The sequence below is a fragment of the Hyperoodon ampullatus genome (genome assembly GCF_949752795.1).
Source record: "Hyperoodon ampullatus genome assembly, chromosome: X".
NCBI lineage: Eukaryota > Metazoa > Chordata > Mammalia > Artiodactyla > Ziphiidae > Hyperoodon > Hyperoodon ampullatus.
In genome coordinates this window covers 132,443,883-132,471,457 of record NC_136913.1, presented here as the reverse complement: position 1 = coordinate 132,471,457, position 27,575 = coordinate 132,443,883, and the positions used below count along the sequence as shown (strand labels likewise).

The window sequence follows — 27,575 nt, the reverse complement described above, 5'->3', positions numbered from 1 at the left end:
CCGCACTACTTTGATTATAGTATAGTTGGAAATCAGGGAGTGTGATTCCTCCAGCTTTCTTCTTCTTTTTCTTTTTCTTTCTTTCTATATATATATTTTTTGCTGCGCCCTGGCTTTCTCTAGTTGCAGCGAGCGGGGGCTACTATTTGTTGCGGTGTGCAGGCTTCTCATTGCAGTGGTTTATCTTGTTGCAGAGCCGGGGCTCTAGGTGCAAGGGCTTCAGTAGTTGTGGCTCGCGGGCTTCAGTAGTTGTGACACGCAGGCTCAGTAGTTGTGGCGCACGGGCTTAGTTGCTCCGCAGCACGTGGGATCTTCCCGGACCAGGGCTCGAACCCGTGTCCCCTGCATTGGCAGGTGGATTCTTAACCACTGCACGACCAGGGAAATCCCTGTTCTATGTTTTAAAATTTGATGAAGCACTTCAGTAGGCAAGGTACCGTGAAAACCACATGACCACCATATAAAAATAATCTTAAAATGGTAGAGAATATAGTTTTAAATGTATTTTTTAAATCCAAAACTCAACTGCCAAGAAAGGAAAGGGGATCTCTCAGGCCAAAAATATTGAGAAATTGCAAATCTTGAGAATCAATAGGAATTACAAAAAATAAAATCACATAGGGAAGTAAGTCATTATTAGAAATATTAGATTTCACATATAAAATAACTGTTTTATATATTTAAAAAATAAGATGAGGAGTTGAAAGTTGGACTGAGTCACAAGATACTATTTAAAAATGACCAGGTGGGGGCTTTCCTAGTGGGGCAGTGGTTGAGAGTCTGCCTGCTGATGCAGGGGACGCAGGTTCCTGCCCCGGTCGGGGAAGATCCCACATGCCGCGGGGCGGCTAGGCCCGTGAGCCGTGGCCGCTGAGCCTGCACGTCCGGAGCCTGTGCTCTGCAACGGGAGAGGCCACAACAGTGAGAGGCCTGTGTACCACAAAAACAAAACCAAAAACCAAAACCAAAACAAAAACAAAAACTGACTCAAGTAAAAACAGAAAACACAAATTATTAGGGAAACTGAATACGTAGGGAAATTTTTACTACAAAGGATCATGAGGCCCCCAAAACTTTACAGAAACTTTCTATCAAAAGGAAGCGATCATTGCGGTCTTATATAAGCACCTCCAGGGAATGGCAAAAAGGGGAAATATTACCCAGCTTATTTTATAAAGCTAAAATAACTTGATACCAAAACAAATAGCACTAACATAAGTAGAAAACTTTATATCAATCTCACTCATTCATGCAGGTTAAAAAATCCTAAGCAAGAATAAGTCCAACCAAATCTTGCACGTGAATGTTCATAGCCTCATTTTTCATAATGGCCAACCAGTGAAAGGAACCGAAATGTTCACCAAATGATGAATGGATAAATAAAATGTGGTCTGGCTACACAGTGGAATGTTATGCAGCCATACAATGAAATCAGATCCATGAAACAACAAGGATGAACCTTGAAAGCAATACGCTGAGTGAAAGAAGCCAGTCACAAAAGACCACTCTTTGGGATTTCTGGACCCAATTCCAGGATGTGTGTGTGTGTGTTGGTTGGGGTGGGTTCCCACATAACACCAAGCAATTCTCGGACACCGGCAGGGTGTCCAAGGATTCAACTCAATTCTGACACTTTCTACCAGGAGATAGCATCAGATTCCACAGGTTAAGGGTTCAGTCCTACAGGACTGCCCACCCCTTCCAACTTCAGCTGCTAGTCACAATCCCAGGTTGTTATCTGTGCTTCTGACTGACTGGCTACAGATTGGAGGTTCCCACGTCCCCCTCCTTGGGTTTGACTCATTTGCTAGGGCAGCTCACAGAATTCAGGGAAGCACTTACTTAACGTTTACTAGTTTATTATAAAAGGATATGATAAAGGATACAGATGAACATCCAGATGGAAGAGATGCACAGGCCGAGGCATGAGGAAAGGGCCCAGAGCTTCCACGCCGTCACCAGGGGCCACTCTTTCAGCACCTCCAGGTGTTCACCAACCAAGAAGCTCTCTGAACCCAGTGCTCTTGGGTTTTATGGAGGCTTCATGATACCGTATGACTGGTTAAATCATTGGCCGTTGGTGACTGAGTCAAGCTCCAGCACCTCCCCACTCCCCGGAGATCGGGTGGGAGCCGGGGAGTGGGACTGCAAGTTCCAAGCCTGTGATCTCATGGTTGGTTCTCCTGGCAAGCAGGAGGCACGTTGTTAGGTGCCACCTGAAAGTCACCTCGTTCCTATAATAAGAGACACCTCTGTCATTCTCAACACTTAGGAAATTCGAAGGGTTTTGGGAGCTGTGACCCAGGAATTGTGGACTGAAGACCAACTATATATGAGAAATAAATATTTGGTCATCTGAATGACCAAATATATATTTCTTGTAAATCACAGTATCACAACCACATATTGTATGATTCCATTTGTATCACATGTCTAGAATAGCAAATTTATAGAGACAGAAATTAGATTAGTGGTGGTTGCCTAGAGCTTGGGGAGATAGTGGGACTAGGGGATGATGGCTAAGGGGTGCAGGATTTCGTTTTGGGGTGATGAAAATCTAACATTGAGGTGATGATTGCACAAATATGTGAATAGCCTAAGCACCGCTCCCCGGAGGCTGACCACTGTGGCTTCCCCTCTCCTACTCCACACAAAAGATGAAGTGTAGTCTCTGGAGAGAGTAAAACAAGGGGTCTCTGCCCTGTGGGGTGCTAGACACATCTGACCAAGAATACTAGGCTAAAAACAACGTAAGTAAATATGCACAGTAGATACACGAGCCTTTCCCGAACCCTTTTCCAGTGGCTCTCTTCCAGAATGTTGACAACCAGACCTTTACTCTTGGGTCTAGAGATTCGAAGACAGTTCTCTGACCTACTTGAGCAGCCCAAGAGGCAAGACATGGGTCATAATATTAGGGGCTCCCCAAGAAAATCGTCCAGCTAGGTCACCTTGCAGTGAACCCCACAGCTGACAAGCACCACCGGATCAGCGTTTTGGTCTTTCACACTTAAATATGAGCAGACAGCCAATGATTTGGTCAGACATCTCAGGGAAGCTCTAGCATAAAGACAGAAACCAAACAAACGGACTGGAGGAAATGAAAACTATGCCAGAAGGAGAAACATTTTTTTAAAAATCTATTGTTCCATATATATGTGTCAGCATACAGTATTTGTCTTTCTCTTTCTGACTTACTTCACTCTGTATGACAGACTTTAGGTCCATCCACCTCATTACAAATAGCTCAATTTCGTTTCTTTTTATGGCTGAGTAATATTCCATTGTATATATGTGCCACATCTTCTTTATCCATTCATCCGATGATGGACACTTATGTTGTTTCCATCTCCAGAACATAGGGGTAAGACAGGAATAAAGACACAGACCTACTAGAGAATGGACTTGAGGATATGGGGAGGGGGAAGGGTAAGCTGTGACAAAGCGAAAGAGTGGCATGGACATGTATACACTACCAAACGTAAGGTAGATAGCTAGTGGGAAGCAGCCGCATAGCACAGGGAGATCAGCTCGGTGCTTTGTGACCTCCTGGAGGGGTGGGATAGGTAGGGTGGGAGGGAGACGCAAAAGGGAGGGGATATGGGAACATATGTATATGTATAACTGATTAAATTTGTTATAAAGCAGAAACTAAAAATAAATAAATAAATAAATAAATAAGAAAAAAAATCTATTGTTACAAATATTCCCTGAGAGATGAGCTGTTACAACCATAAATTAAAGGAATCTATCAAGTCAGTCAAGCACATTAACATGCTAAAGGAGAAAAGTGATGTGATTGTCTCAGATGCAGCAAAAATATTCAGTAGAACTGACCACCTATTCACATATGGGAACGTGATATGTGAGCAGAGGTTGCATTACTGGGGAAAGGAGGGTTGCCCATGTGGGGTACAAACAGAACAAAAGGGAATTAATTGTATCCCTGGGTCACCACCACATGTTAAAATCAGTTGAGGCTAGATTATTGCTTAAATGTAAAGGACAAAACTTTATAACTTAGAAGAAGATGTGGGAAAACAAATTACAACCTCAGCATAGGAAGAATTCTTTAAACAAAATACAAGAGCAAGCTCCTCAGGAAAATATTGATATATTACATTGAAAGCGAGAACAGTTCTTAATTTAAAAAATACCAAGAAAAACCCACTGTAGACTGTGATGGGCTATTAGCAACACACATAACCAAAAAATGATTAGTCTCTTAGATGTGTGAGGAAGTACGGAGGAAAATCAGAAAAATACAAGCACTTCAGTATAAAAGTTAGCAAAACAAAAACAAACCTAAACAGATAATTCACAGAAGAGAAAAAAATAAATGACCCATAAACATATGAAAGGATGGCCAATTAATTAAATTATCAAGGGCGTGGAAAATCAAATCACAGTAAAATACCATGTTCGACATATCAGGCTGGTGATAGTCAAGTTGAAGGGGCCCACATCCCAGGGACACACCCTAGAAGTTCTTCCACAGGTGCGTGAATGCTCACAGCAGCATTGCTTGTAAGAGCCGCCAAACTGGAAACAACTCAAATGTCTGTTGTTGGTGGAACAGTTAAATAAATTATGCAATGGAATCATGTATGCTAAGGAAAGTGAATGAAACAGGGCATTGACATGGGTGAATGTGAAGTATGTAAATGGAGCGCAAATTGAGGTCACCACAAGTGCATACAATAAGATTCTACTGATAAAAGTTCAAAACAGGCAAAACAAAACAGTAGGCCACTTAAGGACATTCATAAAACTATCTTTGAAAAGAAAAGTGGTAAACACCAAGTTCAGGATAGCACTCACCCCCTTGGGGGGCAAGAAGGCAGCACTAGAAGGGGGCCCTCGGCATGGGCCGTGTGTGTCATGTAGTGGTGGTATATTCTGAAGCTGGATGGTGATGCCATGGGTGTGTGTTGCACACGTTATCACTGTATTGTATAAAGTATCTTTAAATGCATTTGGGATGTCTTTACTAAAGCTTTCATAAGTGTGATTGACCTTTTCAGGATTTAAAGACTCTAAGGTATCATGGGCCTGTCAGATCCCTAAAATGATTTCTTCTTGGGGCAGATTTTGGCCGACTGCTTCAATGGTGAATGAAGGCATAGCCTCATGTGCAGGCCAAATGGGCTGTATTGTATTTCAAAGCCAGCTCTCCTTCCGAGGTGCAGGCTGAGCTGCACAGGACTCATTGGGCCGCTGTTGTCCGACGGCAGCTGCTCCTCCCCTGGCCAGCCCGGCCAGAAGTTGGTAACCCGCATCCTGTGACGTTGGTTTCTAGGAGGAGCACGGAGAAGCCAACTTGCTACGCAGTGGAGCTCTGACGTGGACAAGGAAATTCAGCCTGGACTATTTAGCCCTGGACTTCAACTCAGCGTCACCAGCCCCTGTGCAGCAGGTAGGAAGTACTCTGAGTCTGAGACTTGCCAGGAGATTCCATTTCGGTTTGGATTTCGTTTGGATGATTCCACCATGGATGTCCTCCTGGCAAAGTCTTAAACCTACAGACACACACAGTGAAGAATCTTAAAATCAGCCCTAATTCTGCCTCCCAGAAGTCCTGGTGTATTTCCCTCGGGGGTGTGTTCTTTGCACGTCTATGTGTAAATGTATGTAGTATTCGTGCTCTTCAAATCTTGGACCGTAAGGTTTGTTGAGCAATTGCTCTGGCAGAGATGCGGGTGGGGTAGAGTGTAGTCCAGCCATAGGAAGGGCCTGCTGAGGAAAGAAGTAACAGTCCCGCTTGGTTAGACTCTGGGGAGTGGTGACGGAGCTCTCAGCTGGCTTTGAAACAGCTCCGTAAAGGGCCTCAAGTGCCAGGTTGGGCAGTTTTGACTCCTTTGAGCGGCATTCTTGTCTGTGGAGTGCTCAGCAGAAATAACGCCTACGTTGAAGCCTGTCGTGAGGATTAAGTGAGTTAATACATGTCAGGGACCTTAGCCATTGACTGGTGTCACTCACTGCCCGGGGAAGCCATGGAATGAATGGCTGGTAAGCAGTGGACGACAGCTAAATAGTTTTTAGCACGGGATGGTCATAGTCTAGACTGCGCTAACAATGTATTGTTTGATGAGAAAAATCACCTGCTGAACAGAATATACAGTATAATTTCACTTTGTGCGTGTGGAGAAAAAAAGAGTCGGGGGGGCTTCCCTTCCCTTTGGCTGAATGACCTCCCACTTCTCCTTTACCTTTCATTTCATTCCAGACACCTAAAATGATACTCCAGCAAAGCTGGTCAGCAGGATAGACAGATAAGCCCAGACGGTGCATTAGTCAGTTCTGGTCAGCTGTGCAGTGAAGACAAGCCCCGAATCTCTGCAGCTTTTGACCGCAAAGGCTTCTCAGTTGTGGCCTGTGGGACAGTCCATCACGGTCCCCACGTGAGGCATGCCGGCGTCCTGGCAGGGGAAAACGGGAGAGTGCAGGATCACAGGACGCCTGTCTTCTCTTTAGGAGGGGCTCCCGTCACCCCACTCACATCATATTGGCCAAGGCGACTCAGCTGGCTAGAGCCAAGTTGAAGGGAGCAGAGGTGAGGAGAGATTTACACACGTTCACACGCAGCATGACGTTTCTGCAAGTGACGACCCAGGGGGGAGGGCCAGCCAATACTTGACACCGTAATCCACCAGAGACTGACTGACGTTGTGCCGAATTTTTAAATTTGATGGAATGAAACCTTTTTCTTCTCCCCCTTCAGAAACTTCTCTTTTCAGAGGAGCAAAGAGTAGACTATGTCCAAGTGGATGAGCAGAAGACGCAAGCTCTCCAGAGCACAAAGCAGGAGTGGACGGACGAGAGGCAATCCAAAGTGTGACGGGGCTGGGCTGTGGGCAGGGGGCTCTGAGGGAGGCCAGCCCTTGTCACCGGCCACGCTTGCCCCTGCTGAGCCTCAGGCCGGTGGACTGGGATGTAGAAGACTCCATTCGGGCAGGGTGGGAACAATCCAAGCAAAAGTGGCATTAGAAATCTTCTCCAGTGGAGCCCTTGACGTGCAGATTGGAGCCAACAGGATGACATCTTTTGACTCCAACGCCTGAAGTTTCGATCTCTCTCCTGTGCTTCCACTGGAATCATAAATGATCCTAGGAGAGATGCGCCTGGACACCATCTTGTCCCCACCCCTGAAGACACAGTGCAAGACACCAAGCCTAGTGATGGTGGCAGAAAGACAGTGCGAGTGACAGGAGCCTTGAGCCCCGAGGTCCGTGATGGGCCTATCAGATGACACTGGTGGCTCTAAGGACAGCGTGCTTAAGCAGCCACCTGTGGCTGGGCGTCCCACCGCTGTTGGCCTTTTCCTGGCATGCTTTCACATGCATCGTCTCATCTCTTCCCCTCAAAGACCTCGGAAGCTAGGCTTGGCGGAGATCACCGCTCCCACGTTGAGGAAAACAGTACCAAGAACCAGAGAGGGGAACGCTTGACCCAAGATGACTCATGGAGTGAGACAGCAAGTCAGGCTCCTTCCGCCATCTAAGGCTGCCTCCGTTGCTTAGGGTAACTTCGGAGACGCGTGGGAAACACGTGCAGACACGGGATGACTCATCATCTCCTCTCCCTTTCATAGGATCTCGAGCAGGTGCTTGTATACTTGAAAGGTATGCCTGTCGAGCCAGGGTTTCTTTGTATGGTCTTCAAACAGGGCACTCTAACATAATCAGCAGTTACCATTAGAGACACCTCCCGACAGTCAGTGTGAAATCCGTTCTTGGTTCACATGGTCCCCTTGCCGTGTGTGTCCCGTGAGCTGGCTAATGCTGGCAGAAGAATCTTTGCCACCTCGGGGAAAGCTATCCCTGGCCATCCTGTGCTGCACTCAAGCTTCTGAGTGATAGTTATGATCCAAAACAAAGCCAAAAAACAGACCAAACGCCGGTGACTTCAAGTCTCAGGTTTCCTGGCTAATTTTCCCTTCTGCTTTAGTGGTGACGAGCCCCTGAGACTGCACACGTTCCCCGCAGGCAATGAAGGCATCTTGTCACTCCTTCCTTTATGGGGCGCTGGGGTTCAGGGGACGCAGACAACAGGCTCGACTGGGCTTGGAGTTTTGCTTAACGCCCATTCCCAATCCTTCTGAGCACCTGCAGCCAGAAGACAAACCTCGCCAACGGGGTAGTAAGCAGGTTCTGGCCCACTGTTCTGCCACGGTGGCTTATATACGAGGATGCATCAAGTAGGTGGGCAGGTCTGCGGCAGCCAGGGTTAGGCAGGGCAACTGTAGGCTTTGCTGCAGGGTTTCAGGGTTTCAAACTGCTCTGAAGGTAAGTGCCAAAGTCTTGGTTTTCCAGACCATAAAAGAAGTAATTTTGATGTTCAAAGCAGCACGGTCTGGTGACATCATTTTCTTCCCAGAGCAAGATGGGGGCCAATTGCCAAGGGATTTAACTGAGTTAAGAGTCCTTAGTGAGTTTGGATGGAGCCACGAGAGGGCTCCCTGAGCCTACGACCTGCTCCACGGCCAGAGCCTGTAAAGAGCTGCCTTCTTCCTTCTGTGACTTGCAAGGAGTCACACAGCCTCAGGCAAGAATCCAGGGCTACAGACGGCCAGTTCCCGTAGATGGTGGCTTCCTTATGTGTGGGCCACCTGTGTTTAGCTCACTGATTGCCTGACAAAGGCCAGTGCAGAAAAATTGTACGTCCAAGTGTCAAGAACCTCACCAGGTTGAAGACAGATTGGAATAGTAAATGCAGCTGAAATTTTGTCGGCAGTGAAATGTCATCCAGTTGACCAAAAAACAAAAATCTGTTTCTACAAAACATTTCCAGGGACATACTTACTGCACGAAACAATAGACACTTGAGCAGTGTGACTTGTTTGGAAGTGATTAGGGATTTAAAAAAATATGACTTCACCCTCATTTCCAGGGTGGATGGGATGATGTCTTGCTTTGATAAAAACTGCTAATGGATGGCTACACGAAGGCATAATGATTCAGGGACACAAAATACAGGTAGTTTTGGAGCTGACGGCAGCATATGCTCCTGAGAAAGGCACCGTAAATCACAGCGATGCCGGCCAAATCTTGTTTTCCGGCAGAGATAATCGACATGTGATAGAGGGCTATGATTCTGATGGGGTCTGAGGGATTTTTGTGGGTTTTTTTTTAACAGAAATGATCCCAGATACCACTCCAACTCAAGTACACATGGCATGTCTGTACACTGTGCAGAGTACACCTTTCTAGAAGATTTGGGAATCAACATAACAGGACAGTGCAGCAATTAATCTCGCATTATTTTCTGTAGCTCCTTTTTGGCTTCGTTTCCTTCCGTCTCCTTTCATTAGGAAATACTTCCAGATCAGGCGTTTTGCCATGCAGAAAGGGGGACCGAAGGGACTCAAGCCTAAATCCACAGGCCCAGGAACGTTGGGAGTTAAGCTTTCCTTGGGGAGGGAGGAGCCCTGAGGCCCAGCACACAGCCTGGCTACAAGGGCATGGTGTGACCCTGGGGACTGTGTCCAGGCCACTTCACCACGCAGCAAGCAGCAGCTGAATCGTGGCCGTTGGGTCCGGGTCGAGACTGATGGCTCCCCTTAGGCCTGGCTTCCCCCTCTCAAGGCCTCCTCCTCGGTCCCCGTTCAAACCACCTTTGTATCCACAACCGTGCAGATTTTTAACAATTCACTCTGTTTTTACTATTTCATGTCTGGCATTAATAAAAGTCTTATAAGGAGAGGAATCGTGAGCTAAGTGCCCTCTTATTTAAGTGATGACATCTGAAAGACTACGGGACACGTTTTGAAACCTGAATACGTGGAAATAGACTTCATTGCCATTTTCAAATACAACTGACTTAACCTGGCTCACATGGAATGACCTACATCCGTGTCACTTCGCTGCACACAGTGGAGCAGGTGGCTGTAAGAAGTACTGCTTCTGCTCAGCCAAACCACATCTTGACATCTGGGTCAGCAGCTAGCTTCGATAATTGGCAGTAAACTTACCGGCTCTGCCAGATACCACATACAACACAACCGTTGTCATTACTGACATTAAAAAGCAACAGCGCCCAGCTTGCTTCTCCCCAGAGGGGGTCTCTTGTGCCACCACCTCCCTTTTCCCTATGGCTGAGACTCCCAGTTGCCCTGGCTGCCAGGCCAGCAGCATCTCTAGGCCACGATGTGAGGCAGAGACAACCAGAATAGCAGGGGCTCAGGTCTGGGGAAAACAGGCCCAAAGCAGAAACCCTACAGCCAACAGGAGTCCTGGTGCTGAGAGAGAGGAGGAGAAGCCACGTGAAATTCCTCACCCTGGTCAAGTACGAGGCTGATTACCATGAACGCTTTTTCCTGACACACACTCCAGGCCGAGCCCTTGACCTAAAGGAGAGCAGGTCGGCCCACAAGGCTAACCTGGAAGCAGGGGCCGGGAAACCTGACCTAAAGGTCTCTGAGCCCCAGGCCCCTCGTGCTCTGGCCCCTTTACTTCACCAGACAGTTCCCTAAGTTTCCAGCTTTCTACTTCTTTATTCTCCTTGATCTTAAATTGCATTTATTGTTATCATTTCCTTATTTTAATTGTCATTTGTTTTTATAAATTTAGTTTTTATTTTCTGCAACTGAGAGAGAGTGGCAGTGGTGCTGGCTGCAGCAGGGGGCCCGATGGGAGACAGCAGAGCTGAGACGCAGACTCCGCACCACGGGCACTTCACCGATGGCAGAGGGGGGCTGGAGAGCCTCGGGGACAATCAAGGCTGCCAGGTCACTGGAGCCCCACGAGGATGATAACGAACCTGACCCCACTCTGCCGCCGCCGCCTACAGACATCGGTTCCTGGGGGAGCTCCATGGGGAAGGCAGAACAATCCATGGGACGCGTCCCCTCTGCCTTATCACAGCCATTTGGCTTCCATCCAGCACTGTTGTTTTGGTCTTTGTTTCATGGTCAATGAGTTTTATCTTTTGTTTACCTTTGTATAAACAAATGCATCCTAACTGTTTTATATCCGTCTTGAAATTTTAAATCATTTCCATTTTTTTGTTCTTCAACATGAGACTTTTAATTCACTTTCATACTCTATGGTGGTAGAAGTCAGAATAGTGGTTCTCTCTATTGGGAAGAGGCAGGAAATAAAAAGTCAATTTGTAAATTATACTGTATTGTAGAAGCTGATGAGTCGTATGGAAAAGAACAGCAGGAAGAGGATGGGCTGTTGGTGGCCTCAGGAAGAAGTAGGCCGAGAAGACGAGATCTGGGCAGACTCGAAGGAGATGAGAGCACATTCCAGGCAGGGAGAACAGACTGTGCAAAAGCCCTAAGTCAGTAGAAAACCGGGAACGTTGAGGGCACAGGCAAGAGGCCAGCGTGGCTGGCATGGAGTGAGCAAGAGAGCAGAGGAGGTAAGAGAGGCGATGGGGGATTCACAGATTAGAATGTGGGGACTTGCTGGCCATTACAAGGACCTCTGGCTTATATTCTGGGTGAGAACGGAGCCGTGAAGGGAATTAGGCAGGGGAGACGTGATCTGACTTCTATTTTGAAAGGCAGGATCAAGCGTAGCCACCAGAGCTGCTGCGTGCTGGCGGGGGAGATGCTCCATCATCACCGTCGTCGCCATGCCCACCGCCACCATCCCCAGCACCAGCATCGCCCTCCCTCCAGCCCACGCTGTCAGAGCTCTCTGGGCTCTGTGCCGGCGGACTCCGTTCACGCACATGCAGGAACAGGGACCGGATCTCCCCCGCACTGGCTTGAAAGAATCCCCTGAATGCAGCCAAAATTTATGAAACACGGGCTGTGAAGAAACTGGGCCTCAGGTGAGGGAGGACCGTCAGTGACCTCTGGGAGCTGAGACCCCGAAGAGGTGAGCCGTGCAGCTGCCCCAGCTTGCTGTCTACACGGACCGTCCGGACCGAGTCCAGCCGCCTCCCCGGGTCTCGGGGGTGGATCGCAGAGCGCACGCAGCCGGAGTTGGCGGGTGGAGGACTGGAGAGGACACAGCGGCACAGGGACAGAACCGTGCCCAAGGGCGGAGGGTCCACTAGCGGAAACTCGGAATTCGGGTGACATCACGTACAGTACTCAGACGGGTCTTGTCTCAATCGTGTGGAAAACGAAAAGCTGCTCTGCTCCCACCCAGAAAGTCTCAAGGCAACACTCAAAAGGACCAAACTGCTTCCCAGTAAGTTAACAGTATTAGATTTTTTGAAGTTCTGGAATATACCTAGGAAAAAAATTACCCAGCACCCAAGGAAAAGGGTATGCTAAGATTCAGAAAAACCCAACCCATTAGGAGGAGACAGATCAATTGATAAAAGACATCCCAATTGGAAAGGAAGAAGTAAAACTTTATCTGCAGACAACATGATTGTCTATGTAGAAAACCGAATGCAATCTACACGAGTGAGGAGAACTAGTCAGTGAGTTTAGCAAGAGCACAGGATAAAAGATATCAGAGGAGCTAACTCCGCCTGCCCAAACGCTCAACTAATTGTTCTTGTCCCAGCACTTTTCTGCACTGATCTGAAACAAGTCCAGTCAGCCACAACATTGTTCTTTTACTGTGCCTAGGGTTTTTCTCTTCTTGTGCAAACTAAGTTTTTAATTTTAGTAGGAAACCAAGCCAATTGTGACAAGGATGCTGGGAAACCAGAAATCTGGTAGTAGGTGTGTTTTCTGAAGAGAAATTGTGACTCTTTTTTTTTTTTTAAAGACAGTCTGTTTCCTCTCTCTCTCTCTCCCTCTCTTTTTTTTTTTTCCATGCCGCGTGGCTTACAGGATCTTAGTTCCCCAACCAGGGATGGAACCCGTGCCCCTTGCAGTGCAAGCACGGAGTCCTAAGCACTGGACTGTCAGGGAATTCCCTGTGATCAAGAGTCTCAAAAAAGAAATAGAAAAGTAAACATTTAGATCAATATTTCTAACTTTTGGAATATACTTTCAGGAAATAATCATTCATGGAAAGAATTACATACATGAATTCCACTGAATCGTTAACCATAGTAATGAAAAAATTGAAAACAACTTAAATGTTCAATGATTACATTATGGTGCATCTTATATACCTCCACTCAATAACATATTTTTGAAGAGTTTTTAGAATGTGGAAAAGCTAGTATGTTAAATGAAAAAAAGTCAGGAAAAAAATTGAATGCTAACCTTAATGACTTCTACATTGCATACCGTTATACATTTACTGTGCAAGTGCAACTAAACAAATAGTTCTAGAACGTTGACAGTATTTAGTGCTGGACATCGGGCTTGATTTTCATTTTCCTAAACTGTCTTCAATTACCTTGTACTACTGGAATATCTGAATTCCAGAACCTTCCCTCCAACACGAGGACAAAGATAAAAAATCCAGAAATGCATTAGCTGAGAAGAAACTGTGACACAAAACAGTGGCCTAGTTTTATTTTCTGCAGTAATACACATTGAAGCATCCCACTCCTCGAGCCGCAGGGAAACAAAACAAGTGAACCAAGAGATACCAAGGGCCAGTACTGGCAAAAAATTAAACCCAAATAACAAAGTGGTGATTACTCAAGTTTGAATTCCCTAAGCCTTGCCTAGTAGGGGACACAAGGTTAGGCCTCAGCCCCCTTTCCTTCGCGTAGCCTTTAGGGAGGCGAGGGCCCAAGGTGCTGAATATTCCGAATCACCAGGGAAAGCTGATCGAGGAAGGAGCTGATGGAAATCCGGAAGAGATCAAGGCCTTCAGCAGTCCACGTACTACAAGTGAGGGAAAAGGAAACTCAGGTTAAAGGGGAGATCGCTCATGTAGGTCCAGGGCACCAGCCCCCAGGCCCCTCCTTATACCAAGCCCGTCAGCGCCCCCATCACAGCACTCTTAAGACAGAGATCAGATCCCAGCACCTGCCACCGACCCCACCCCACCCCACCCCCGCCCACGGCAGACTCTTCTAGAACTCACATATCTAGGGCATTGCCATTCACTCTATATTCCTTCCGAATCACGCCTCGGTCACGCTGGGCATCTCGGGTCAGAGCTCTGCGGGCCATGTATGCCTCCAGCGGGGATCGGAAGAGCACTATGAGCTTGCTGGGGGAGACGTGGTTAAGGCACCATCCGCCACTGAATTTGCTGGTATCTCGGGCTTGCCCACACCTCAGAGGCCCGTTTTTACCCCAGGATGAGACCGCCCGGAGCTGCCTCCCTAACCCTTCGGTCCTTCCCCACCCTCCAGGCTCCTCAGGCATTGACAATCCCCTTTCCTGCAGGGCTGCCCGCCCCTGCTGCCCCTGACTGCGCCCTGCGCTCCCCTCCGTCCCCTCCACAGGCGGCCACCACGTACCCTGCCACCGCACCGCTGCCCCAGCCCAGGGAGGCTCCACGGAAAGGATACAACACCAGCCGTCTGCTTCCAGGCCCTACAGCCGCGAACGCTGCATCTCCACCAGCTCTTAGGGCACGTGGTGCCCGCCCACCCTGGGGACCTGCAGCAGCTGCTCCCGCCACTGCTCCTCCTCTGCCAGGCCCACGGGGGGCTTCCGGGCGCTGAGGACCACCCTCGCCTTCAGGGCTACCCGACCGACTCTGGTAACCAGGAGTTCCAGAGCTCTGCTGGCCAACTCGGCCCCCGGCACCTACCTTGCCGCCACCCCCCGGCGCCTGCATGGCCGCTGTGCGTCCCTCTAAGAGCAGAGGAGAGCCTGAGCGCCTCACGAGGCCACGCCCCTTCTGCCCAAGGACGCCCAGGGCGCCTGCGTACACACCCCTGAAGTCGCCTCCCGGCACCGGACTGGCTGCCGCCCTGACCCCCACGGGCCGCCCCGGAGACCCCGTTGGGCTGCACAGACTCGCTTCTGCCGTGAAGCCCCGCTCCTTTCGCGCGCCCCGGATGCGCCTGCGCAGACCGGCCCCTCCTGGCCGGGGCTGGGCGGCGTGGAGCGGGTGCCGAGTGCCCACGGAGTCACCACCGAGACAGGAATGACGCCTTTCCACTCCCAAGGCCTTGAACCGTCTCCCAAACCATCTGCCCCAGGCAGTAAGGGCCACCCACCCACCCCCATAGCCCCCCGACCCTCCCCCCGGTAAAGCCCAGAGTAAACCACAAACAGCAGGGGAAGCGTAGGACCTCCAAGCAGCGGGGTCTCCGCTGAGTGGGGAGGTCAGGGCTGGTGGGTGTCTCCACTGACCCCATCATGGAGGCGCCACCCGCATGACCTCGTCCAGACCCTATTACCTCCCAAAGGCCCGCCTCCAAAGTCCATCCCATGGGGGCGTTAGGGCTTCCATGGGTGAACCGGGGGAGGGGAGGGGGAGGGGCAGGGACTGGACGCTCCGGCCATAGGCCAGCGCTGCTCAGCTAACCCGGGCTAGGTTCCCGTGAGTATTCTTAGCGGGGCGCCACTGACTTACCTGACCGAACACAGAAACAGCATCTTTCCTGACGGAGAGATGATCCACCTCAGCTGTCCTGAGAGATGCGCCAGCCAAGGCCTCACAGGTCCCCCAGCTGCGGGCCGGGATGCAAACGGGGAAACGAAGATTCTGTGGGTTAACGCCAGTCAACCCCAAGCGCCCTGAGGACGCGCCTGGAATCAAAGGAGCTGTGGCGGTGACACCCGCTGTGGTGATGGATGCCAGTTCTACTTTCACTCCACCTCCTCTCGGGTGCCCCTCCCCCTCCTCGTGCTCCCTGCTGTCCTTGCCAGTGGTGTGGACCCTCCTGCCCCTGGGCCGGCCCGGTCCCTCGCGTCCCAGGGCCAGGAGGTGACACGGGCCGGTCTGGCTTCCTCTCGGCTGTTTCCAGGCCACTCCTCCACCTGCTGGGCTGGTTACCATCCTTCCGCAGCCCTGCCCTCGGCCCCAGAGGCTGCCCCGAGGTGGACGCTCACTCAGTAGGCGCCCTCGCCCGGGCGGCCAGTGCTGCACTGGTGAAGCTTTAACAACGGCTCTCCAGATGCAGCAGGGGCGCTGCATCTGCTGATCTCCACGCTGTACCCACTCCCACCACAGCCGACTGACTGCAGGCCGCCAACACGACGTCACTGAGTGCCTGGCCGCAAAGACACGCTCCTGCTCGGCTGTCGCCAGCAGGTCCAAGGTGGCCCAGCACACCCCCAGGGCCGCACCGTGCGTCCCAGCACACACGGACACTCTGCTAGTACTCACACGGAAACCGTGTCACTGTGACTCACAGGAAGAGCACCCAGAAGCGGACTTCCATCTCGCTTTGCCCCCCACATCACACGTGAGGGCAACTAGCTGGCCACGCCTGGACCTCGCCCAGGACGCTAGTTCCAAAGGGGCCGGGGAAATGCAGCTCTCATTTCTCCAGCGTGTGTGGTAGAAGAGGCCTCACCGGACCGAGGTTGGAGTACGTGGCAAGGGGCCAAGCCACGGAACCCACCAGAGTCCTCCCTCTGGCTACTCGACATCTACACCTGTGCTTTCTTTTTTAAGTTTTTTTTCAGTTCGTTTGTTTATTTCTTTATTGGCTGCGTTGGGTCTTCGTTGCCGTGCGTGGGCTCAGTAGTTGCGGCTCACGGGCTGTAGCGCGCAGGCTCAGTAGTTGTGGCGCACGGGCTTAGTTGCTCCGCGGCATGTGGGACTTAGTTGCGGCGTGCAGACTCCTTAGTTGTGGCGTACGAACTCCTCAGTTGCGGCATATGGGATCCAGTTCCCCGACCAGGGATGGAGCTGCATTGGGAACTCGGAGTCTTACCCACTGGACCACCAGGGAAGTATCCCCAATGAGTTAGTTTTTCTTGTTGTTTTTTAATGTATTTATTTGGTTGTGCTGGGTCTTAGTTGTGGCTCGCGGGTTCCTTGACTGTGGCAGGCGGGCTCTGTAGTTGTGGCACGTGGGCTCCTTAGTGGTGGCAGGCAGGCTCCTTAGTTGCAGCTCACAGGCTTCTTAGTTGTGGCATGCGAACTCTTAGTTGTGGCATGCACATGGGATCTTGTTCCCTGACCAGGGATCGAACCCAGGCCCCCTGCACTGGGAGCATGGAGTCTTAACCACTGCACCATCAGGGAAGTCCCCCAATCAGTTTTATCAGTAATAAAGCTGGTATTTAGGTTGAAAAACATGTCAAGGGAGATGTGTCAAAGGCTGCAGATGGTAAACTAGACCTATTTGAAAGGAGTGGAAAAGGACAGGCGGCAGGTGTGAGTGGATGGTGTCAGTGAACTCCTTGCAGAGGAAATGGTTCGCGTGGTCCAATTTGTAAAGCCACATACTTTTTTCAGGAGAAAGCAGAGAGTACAGAAGTGATTACAATTCACACCAGACTAACATATAAACACGAGGAAAGGAGAGCAGGCCAGCTTCTCTGAATAATGGGCAGTAGGGAGCCGGACTAGGGAGGCCGAGCCGTGGTCTTGTACAAAAGCCAGGTGGGAATTAAAGCCTCACAGTCACTTACGGAAGACTCAATGAGCTCTCTGTCCCACGTTTCCCTGTGGGAGTTGCAAAGCGGGAGCCGTGAGCAGACATTCTCATAGTTTTTTAGTTTTAGGTTTAGCAAATCGGTTTTAATCATCATCACTGGGGAAAAAAAAAAACCATCAGTGCAGAATTGGACTCACGTGGGTAGGTAGTGAGTAGGCGTGGACACTGGTTGGACATGTGCAGGAAAAGCCCAGAGAATGTACTGAGCAAGGGTCTAGCTTGTTGGCTTCTGCTGTCGTCCACATCACAAGAGGAAACTCATGAATTAACCAGCCCCACCTGAGGGTCTGAAATAAGGGCAGAAGGAGGGTCAGTGGGACGTCTAGGGGGCTCTGACTCCCGCCTCCGCGAAAAATACCTGATGGACATCCTCATACATACCCACTAAGGGGACCAGTGGCAAGTTCCCAGGAGCAGAATTGCTGGGCTTTAGGGATGGGCAGACGTCACTGGATTCAGTCATGCCACGCTGCTCTCTGCTATGGCTGTACCCGTCTCCACTCCTACTATATCCTTGCGACATTTGGGGATTTCCTTTTCTGTAACTAGCCTATTCATATCGTTCGGCCATTTCCAAAAAAATTGGAATTGCTCTTATCTTCTTGATGACCAGCAGGATATGTTAAAAATATATTCTTTTTTTTAATGAATTAATTTATTTTTGGCTGCGTTGGGTCTTCGTTGCTGCGCACGGGCTTTCTCTAGTTGCGGCGAGCGGGGGCTACTCTTCATTGTGGTGTGCGGGCTTCTCACTGTGGTGGTTTCTCCTGTTGCGGAGCACGGGCCCTAGGCACAAGGGCTTCAGTAGTTGTGGCTCGCGGGCTTCAGTAGTTGTGACACGCAGGCTCAGTAGTTGTGGTGCACGGGCTTAGTTGCTCCGCGGCACGTGGGATCTTCCGGACCAGGGCTCGAACCCGTGTCCCCTGCATTGGCTGGCGGATTCTTAAGCACTGCACCACCAGGGAAGCCCCCAAATCTCTTCTTAATACTTGAGTCTTCGTTCCTTTGTGGTATCCTTTTCCTAATATATACTCGTAGTTCCTGGGCCTGGGTTTAATATTTCTGATCCTTCGTCCTCACATATATCTGAGGATGTCAGATAACACCCAGTAACTGATACTGTGGGGCACCTTGGAAAGATTGAATATGGAATTATTTCTGTCCACTGTGGGAGGAGAAGGAGACAAAGCTGTAGATGCTGTGTTAACAGGATGTCCAGTATCACATGCAATAGATGTATGTTTCTTTTCAAATGTATTGCAAATTGTTTGCCAAAAAGAATTACATCAATTCACACTGTCACCAATATAGTCTACCCATTGACTACAACCTAGTCAGCACTGGCTGTTCATTTTAGTACATCTAATTTACTAGTTATAAAATGGTATTCACTTGCTATTTTAATTATCATTTTATAAGTAAACTGTGGGATTGAATATTTTGCCATATGTACTGCTTTTCTTTCCTCTGCTAACAAATTTTCTATTTCTTTGCTTTCCTAATTTTTGTCTATGTGTAATCTTGCTTTGTGATGGAAATCTTCAAACGTTAAATTTTTGTGAGTAAAAGAAAAAAATCCCGGGTCTTCCAATCCATGAATATGATACATTTCTCCATTAATATAGGTTTTAAGTTCTCTTGTTAATAGGTTTTAGTTTTCACTGTAAATGTTTTGCACGTATTTTATTAAATGTGTCACTAAGTATTTCATGTTTTAGGATACTATTATAAATTATAGTGACTTTTAAATTTCACGTTTCTTTCTTTGTAGATTGCTTAGGATTTTCTACAGACACAAACATGTCATCTCTGGATAAAGATAATTCTATTTTTTCCAATCTGTATAACTTTTATTTTTCTTTCTTGTCTAGTGCACTGCCTAGGATTTCCAGGACAATACTTAAAAGTGGTGAACATCCATGCCTTACTCTCAAGTTCAGGGGTGGGGAAGTATATTTTCCTCCATTATCATTTTAGCTGTAGGATTTTTGTAGATTGCCTTTATCAGATTAAGAAAGTTTCTTTCTAGTCCTAGTTTTCTGAGAGCTTTTATCATAGTGGTTGTTGAATGTTGTCACATGCTTTTTCTGCATCTATTGAAATGATCACATGGTTTTTCTCCTTTATTTTGTTAATATGATGAATAACTCTTGATTGATTTTTCAATGCAAAACCAGTCTTTCATTCTTTGGATAAATCTCACTTGGTCGTAATGTATCGTCCTCTTTATATATTGCTGGATTAAACTTGCTCATATTTAACTAAGTTTTTTGTGTGTAAGTTACTGAAGGATATTGGTCTATGGTTTTCTTTTCTTGCAATGTCTTCATCTGGTTTGGGTATTTTGTAATGCTGGCCTCATAAAATGATTTGAGAAGTGTTTCCCCTCCTCTACTTTCTGAAAGAGTTTGTATAGGATTGGTAATATTTCTTCTCTAAGTATTTCATAGTATTCACTAGTAAAGTCATATGGGCCTGGAGTTTTCTGTTCCATTTCTTTCATAGATTTAGGGATATTCATGTTTTCCACTTCTTCTTGAGTTAGTTTTGGTGATTTGTGTCATTCAAGGAATGTGTCCATCTCATCTAAATTGGCAAATTTATTCACAAACATTTTCCCTAACATTCCCTGGTTACAGTTTTTTATCAGTTTTATTGGTATTTTCAAAAGCTTTCTGTTTCATGGATTTTTCTCTCTCATTTATTTGCTCATTTTACATTTTATTCATATCTGCTCTTATCTTCATTATTTCCTTCCTACTGCTTATTTAGGTTAAATTAATTAAAATTTGCTCTTCTATGTCTGATTTTCTGCAATATCGTTCTGTTACTTAAGATAAGTTTCCTCTTGATTGCTACTTTACTTCTTTCTTTTTTGAGTTTTGTTTCATACATTTTGAAGCTTTGTTATTATGACTTCTTCATGAAATAACCCCTTTATCATTAGCAAATGTCCTCCATCCCATCATATTCCTTATCGTAAGGTCTACTCTGCCTGCTATTAATAGAGCTACTCAAACTCTCTTATTATTCGAGTTTGCACGGTATGTCTTCATCCATCGTTTTACTGTTACCAGACCTATATCTTTATGTTTAAAGCGGGTTTCTTATGCTTAGCATACGTTTTGTTTTGCCTTTTTATCCACTTTGACACTCTCTGCTTTTTAACTGAAGCATTTTCTTAACTGAAGACCATTTACCATTAATGTAATTAGTGATATGGCTCACTTTAAATGTACCATCCTGTACTTTATTTTCTGTTTGTCCCATGTGTTCTATGTTCCTCGTTCTATCTTTTCATGACTTCTTTCAGATTGAATAATTTTTAGAATTCCATTTTATCCTCACTATATCTTCTTTTAGAGCTAGGGTTTCTGATACGCATTTTACCTTATTATTGACTACCTTCAACTGGTTTAAAATCATTCCACGTATCATGTAAGAACATTACAACAATATACTTCCAATTACCCACTCATGTCCTTTGTACTATTGTTGTTGTACATTTCATGTCTACATTGGTTATAAACCGCACACTATGCTGTTAATATTTTTGCTTAAACAGTTTACTATGATTGAAAGAGATATTAGAATGAGAAAAAATTATATTTACCTACATATTTTCCATTTCTGGAACTCGTCTTTCATTCACGTAGATCCAAATTCCCGTCTGGTGTCATCCTTCCTTGAGGAGAACTCTCTTTAACATTTCTTGTAGTGCAGGTTTTCTGCTGACAATAATTCAGCTTTTATATGTCTGAAAGAAGTCTTTAATTTGCTTTCTTCTCTATTGTGGCAAAATTGACATACCATAAAATAAACCATTTTAAAGTAAACAATTTAGTGGCATTTAGTACATTCACATGTAAAAGGATTGCCAAGTACTGAGAGGAAGAGCAGCTGGAGAAGTTAGCCTTGGATAGAAGGGCAGAGCCCTCTTCCGCCAAGGCAGGAAATAGGCAAGGATGTTTGCTGCTGTAGGTAGGTCTGAAGACGTGACATGGGACAAGATGCTGACGAAACTCTTGTCTGATGATCAGAGAGGAAAGGAGAGGGCATATCACAGAGGGTCTGCTAGCCCATGAGGAGGACTTTGGCTTTGACTCTGAGTGAGATGGGAGGCACTGAAAGGTTCAGCGCAAGAGAAGGAGAGACCTGATCTTGATCTCATCACTGGTCCTGAGTAGGGGTTCTGTTGGGTTGGTGATGGGACAATTTCAGGTAATTACAAGGCACAGGGCCACTTACTCAGGTAGAAGTTTCTGAGGGACTGACTTTGATATTCTCATAGGATGTGCGTGCACTGTGACTTCAAGGTCTGTGCACCTCCTCTTGGTGTGAGGGCTGGTGGGGTTTCCATTCTCCTGGCCTCTACTTTACCGCTGGTCTCCTGAGCCTAATTTCATTCTTCCAATTCTGAGTTTTATTCCCTTAAGCCTGAAACCTGCCTTCTTTGTCTCTGTCCCTCACCACCACTCCCTTTTGTAAATTGAAACTCCAAACTTAAAACCCTCATCTGACTCTGAGCTGGACTCTACAGGTGCAAGTTTCTGGGCGTGGTTTCATGCAGCTGGGGAATGGGACACAGGAGTTGAGGCATTTGCCCTTCACCATCTTTCTGCTGGTCTACACAGTGGCCGTGGCTGGGAACTTCTGACTCCACACTCCCATGTATTTCTTCCTGGCCAACCTCTCGCTGCTGGATACTGCCTATATCTCCAACACGGTGCCTCAGGTTCTAGTTCATCTGCTGGCACCAGTGCGGGTCATGCCTTGTCATGCTAGTCTTACCCAGATATTCTTTCTCTACTTCCTGGCTCCCTGGGAGTGCTTCCTGCTCACAGCCATGGCCTATGACCACTACGCAGCCATCTGCCAGCCACTGCACTACCTAGTCCTCGTGGGCCAAAGGACTCGGACAGGACTGGCTTCAATCTCCTGCCTGCTTGCTTTGGCCAATGCACTCACCCACACCATTCTTGCAGCTCTACTCAAGCGCTGTGGACCCCGCCTTATCACCCACTTCTTTTGTGACCTCCCTCCACTGCTCAGACTCTCTTGCTCCACCACGTGGGCCAATGAACTTGCCCTGTTCTTCAGTTTTCTGGTGGCTCTTGCACCTTGTGCCCTGGTTGTGATCTCCTATATACATGTTGTCGCTGCGGTTTTCAGGATTCACTCTGCTGAGGGCCGAAGAAGAGCCTTTTCTGCCTGTGGTGCTCACATCACCATGGTCTGCATTTTCTACATCACTCCAGTCCTCTGCTGCATCCTTCCCAGCTCTGCACACTCTGGCTTGAGAGACCGGGTTCTTTCTGTGCTGGATGTGGTCCTCGCTCCTATGCTCAACCCCATCCTCTACGGCATATGTGAAACAAGGCCACACTCCTCCACAGTGCGGCTGGCACATACCTGATGCTTTGGGAGTGAATCCAACTACATAGGATTCTGAAATTTAGTGTAGATGGTCCATTTGGTGAATCTTATTTTGTGTGCCAGGTTTTCCTCCATTCCAGCAAAGATCAAATATTTCTGTTGCATTTTTTTATTCTAAAACATTGTTTTTTTGTATTTATAGAAATAAAACATGGTCATCGGATAAGTTGTGCAGTTACAGAAGCTCATAAAATGACAAAAAAAAATACCCTTCACAATCTCACCGCCTACAGAGAAACACTGTGACCATTTTCATGGTTTCCTTCAGGTTTCTTTTTGAACTACCAATGTATGTGCATGTGCATTTAAAGCAGGGAAACAAAACTGGAATCACTGTGTATTTACAGTTCTGGATGCTTAGAGATTTTTTATTTTTTTCAACTACAATATATGCTTATTATAAAATCATTTAGGTAGACATTTCTCCAAGGAAGACATGCAGATGGCCAACAGGCCCATGAAAAGATGCTCAATATCGCTAATTACTAGAGAAATGCAAATCAAAACTACAATGAGGTATCACCTCACACCAGTCAGAATGGCCATCATTAAAAAGTCTACAAATAATAGGGACTTCCCCAGTGGCGCAGTGGTTGAGAATCCGCCTGCCAATGCAGGGGACACAGGTTCAATCACTGGTCCGGAAAGATCCCACATGCCACAGAGCAACCAAGCCCGTGAACCACAACTACTGAGCCCACGTGCCACAGCTACTGAAGCCTGTGCGCCTAAAGCCCGTGCTCCACAACAAGAGAAGCCAGCGCAATGAGACGCCCGCGCACCGCAACGAAGAGTAGCCCCCAACAGCCGCAACTAGAGAAAGCCCACGCACAGCCATGGAGACCCAACGCAGCAAAAAATAAAAACAAAGTCTACAAATAATAAATGCTGGAGAGGGTGTGGAGAAAAAGGAACCCTCCTACACTGTTGGTGGGAATGTAAATTGGTGCAGCCACTATGGAGAACAGTATGGAGGTTCCTTAAAAAACTAAAAATCGAACTACCATATGATCCAGCAATCCCACTCCTGGGCATATATCCAGGCAAAACTATGATTCAAAAAGATACATGCACCCCTATGTTCAGAGCAGCACTGTTCACAGTAGCCAAGACATGGAAACAACCTAAATGTCCATTGACAGATAAACAGATAAAGAAGATGTGGTAATATATACAATGGAATATTACTCAGCCATAAAAAAGGAAATAATGCCGTTTGCATCAACATGGATGGACCTACAGATTAGCATACTAAGTGAAGTAACACAGAGAAGGACAAATATCATATGATATCACTTATATGTGGAGTCTTTGAAAAAATGATATAAATGAACTTACTTACAAAACAGAAATGGACTCACAGCCATAAAAAAAAAACTTATGGTCACCAAAGAGGATAGCAGAGGGAGAGGGGGAGAGATAAATTAGGAGTTTGGGATTAACATATACACACTACTATATATAAAATAGATAAACAACAAGGACCTACTGTATAGCACAGGGAACTATATTCAATATCTTGTAATAACCTAGAGTGGAAAAGAATCTGAAAAAGAATATATATATATATATATATATATATATATATATATAAAACAATATGTGTGTGTGTGTAATGGAATCACTTTGCTATACACCTGAAACGACTACAACACTGTAAATGAACTATACTTCAATTTTTTAAATGGTTAAAAAAAATCTAATGAAATAAAATCATTTAGACTTTACATAAAGGTGCATTACTAGAAAGTTAAAATTTCTCATAGGGGGCTTCCCTGGTGGCACAGTGGTTGAGAGTCCGCCTGCCAATGCAGTGGACACGGGTACGAGCCCTGGTCTGGGAAGATCCCACATGCCACGGAGCAACTAAGCCCGTGTGCCACAACTGCTGAGCCTGCGCTCTAGAGCCCACAAGCCACAAGTACTGAGCCCATGCGCCTAGAGCCCATGCTCTGCAACAAGAGAAACCACCGCAATAAGCCCGTGCACCGCAACGAAGAGTGGCCCCTGCTTGTGCAACGCACAGCAACGAAGACCAAATGCAGCCAAAATTAAATAAATTAATTAAAAAATTTTTTTCTCATAATGTCTCTGTACTAACCACTATGAGCAGTTTTATGGGTATTCTTCTAGATTTTTTCCTATGATATGCTAACCTGCATTTACAATTTTTTTTTACATAAATAAGATCATATCAAGTACCAATTTGGCTGTTTATAATTCTTATTCCATGAATGCCATGTTCTTGTCATTTGTACAATTCCCTATTGGATTGTTTGTCTTTTATGTATTGATTTCCAGGAGTTTTTTAGGGTTTTTTTTTTTTTTTACATTTTAAAGATATCTTCTTTAGTTTACTATTTGTATCACTGATTTTTTCCTAACTTGTTTGTCTTTTCATCTTATTTATGGTGTTTTGTTCCATAACAGAGTTTAACATTTTCGTATAATTAGATATTGATTTTATTTTTTTGCCTTCTGCACTTTGTATCCTGCCTTTTTTACTATGTGATTTATAAAGAATTATCCCAATTGAGTCCCAATTTGATGCTTTCACGGTGTTTTCTTCCATAAATACGTTTCACATTTCTTTGTGTTCAGACATTGATTCGTATTTATTCATGTATGGCTTCTGGGTTTTGTATCATGCATAATTGTCTTCCTCAATGTTTTCTCCTTTCATTTTTATGGTTTCATATTTTCTACTTAATTGTATGCTTTCATTTTTTCCCATTTCAAGTTTAATTCTTTTGGAAATTAATTTTTCTGTAAAAAGTAAAATCTAGACCAGCTTTCTTCTGACTTGTGTAATCCAAGTAATTTCACCATTGTTCTTTATGTACTCTTTCAATTTCGGTTCCACTCTGACTTCTGACTCTTAATTTTACATTTTCTCTCCAGTCACATCTCTGGCTTGGTCCCTTAGACACAACTGCTGGCATCCTGGCTGATAAACCCTACCTTCCCGTGAGAATATGGAACTTGTTTTTTATTTTGGACATCAATTTTGCAGACACATATCTTGGCCTTTGTCCACATAGCCTTCACCCTACTACATGGTAGAGTAATGTTCCCTCATTCCCTAACCCGGTAATATGCTGTAATTACAGAGGCCTGGATAAATATGTCACGTGGGAATGCATAGTTCTTGCAAAGTTAGGAACTCAACCTGAAAACCCTCTCATCACTAAAACTAGGACTGTGTATATTTACACATGTGTGTATGCAACCCTTTTAAACAAAATATTCACAACAATATTATTTATAATAGTATAAAATAGAAAAACTCAAATGTTCAAGTATCCCCAACTCAACAGTCCTCTAATCCACTGATGCGTTAATCTCCTCTCTCTCATCCCCTTCTTGTCCTCACGTTTCTCCCTGCATTCTTGGGAAGGCAACTTAAGCTGAACCAATCAAATGTCTGTCTGTCTTCCTCTGTCTCTTTCTTCTCCCTCCCCAAGCCCAACTTTCTGTACTGAATCCTTCAGGTCACTTCTTCAGAGAGGCCATCCCAGATCACTCAACCCAAATTAGCTAGAAGAACAAATTGCAAGAATAAACAAAGATGGGGGTTAAAATTTGGTGACGATGACATTTCAACTCAGTGGAGAAATACGGATTATTCAATAAATAGCGTTCCAACACCTGACTAACCTTTGGGGGCAAAACAAAATTAGATCAATGTCATTTTTTGCACCCAAATAAATTCCTAGTGGATTAAAATTTTAAAGTACTAGAAGACGTTATGAGTGACAAACTTTACACTTTTACAGTGGGTAAGGTTTCTATTGAACATAAACTACAGAAATCATAATGAAAAGATCGATCACTTAAATACATTTTAGAAGTTTTTAAAAACCTTCTATATAGAAAAGAACTATGACCAAAGTTAAAATGAAGCAATGAGGAAGGAAAGTATTTTCAAATTATAGCAAAGATTTGATATCTTTAACATATAAAGAGCACTCTCCAATCAATAAGTAAAATATGACTATTACAATTAAAAAATAGAAAAAAGGATATGAAAAGACAGTTCTCAGAAGAGGAGTTACCACTGGCCAGGTGTCATATGAATATTGTTAAACCATTTTAGAAATCAAAAGAAAGTGAAACAATATTGAGATATGATTTTGGTTACTATATGGGTAAAGATATTAAAGATTGAAAATGTCCTGCTTGGTGTGCATTATGGGCAGAATTGTATCCCCCTTAATTCGTATGTTGAAATCCTATTCTCTAATGTGACAGTATTTGGCGATAGGGACTTTAAAGAGGTAATTAAGGTTGTATTTATCAGGTCATAAGTGTGGGTACCTAACCCAATAGGTCTGGTGTCCTTATAAGAAGAGAAACAAGACACCAAAGACCTCTCTCTCTCTCTCACTACACACACACACACACACACACACACACACACACACAAAGGACATGTGAGGACACAGCGAGAAGGTGTCTGTCTATAAATCAAGGAGGAAGCCTCATCAGAAACCAACCTGCTGGCACCTTGATCTTGGACTTCAAGTCTCCAGAACTATGAGAAAACAAATTTCTGCTTTTTAAGCCACCTAGTCTGTGGTATTTTATTATGGCAGGCTAAGCTGACAAATAGAGGGTAGGACGTAAGAAAATGGACACTTTCATACACAATTCGTTGGAGTTAAATTGATGCAAACTTTTTGGAGGGCAACTTGGTAATACATATCAAACACTTTAAAAAGAGATTACTCTTTGACCCAACAACCCTCCTTCTA

The 27,575-nt window shown here is 45.9% G+C and overlaps 2 protein-coding genes across 3 annotated transcripts in view; both read left to right on the top strand.

Annotated features, from left to right (window-relative positions):
* GAB3 (GRB2 associated binding protein 3) overlaps nt 1–6,838 on the top strand; it is a gene marked incomplete at both ends in the record, with an annotated part of 54,355 nt that extends 47,517 nt beyond the window's left edge. Inside the window, 2 exons of one of the 2 annotated variants that reach the window (XM_079726865.1) lie at nt 5,300–5,416; nt 6,722–6,838. In XM_079726865.1, the coding sequence (XP_079582991.1) occupies nt 5,300–5,416; nt 6,722–6,838 (234 nt within the window). The remainder of the gene's footprint in view (nt 1–5,299; nt 5,417–6,721) is intronic. The other variant, XM_079726866.1, reaches the window with a different exon arrangement.
* A 15,204-nt stretch (nt 6,839–22,042) lies between these two features.
* On the top strand, nt 22,043–22,801 carry LOC307069859 (olfactory receptor 3A1-like; the record flags this gene model as incomplete). Its single annotated transcript, XM_079728159.1, has 1 exon — nt 22,043–22,801. A coding segment is annotated over one exon (759 nt), but the record flags the coding sequence as incomplete, so codon positions are not given.
* Nucleotides 22,802–27,575: the final 4,774 nt, after the last annotated feature.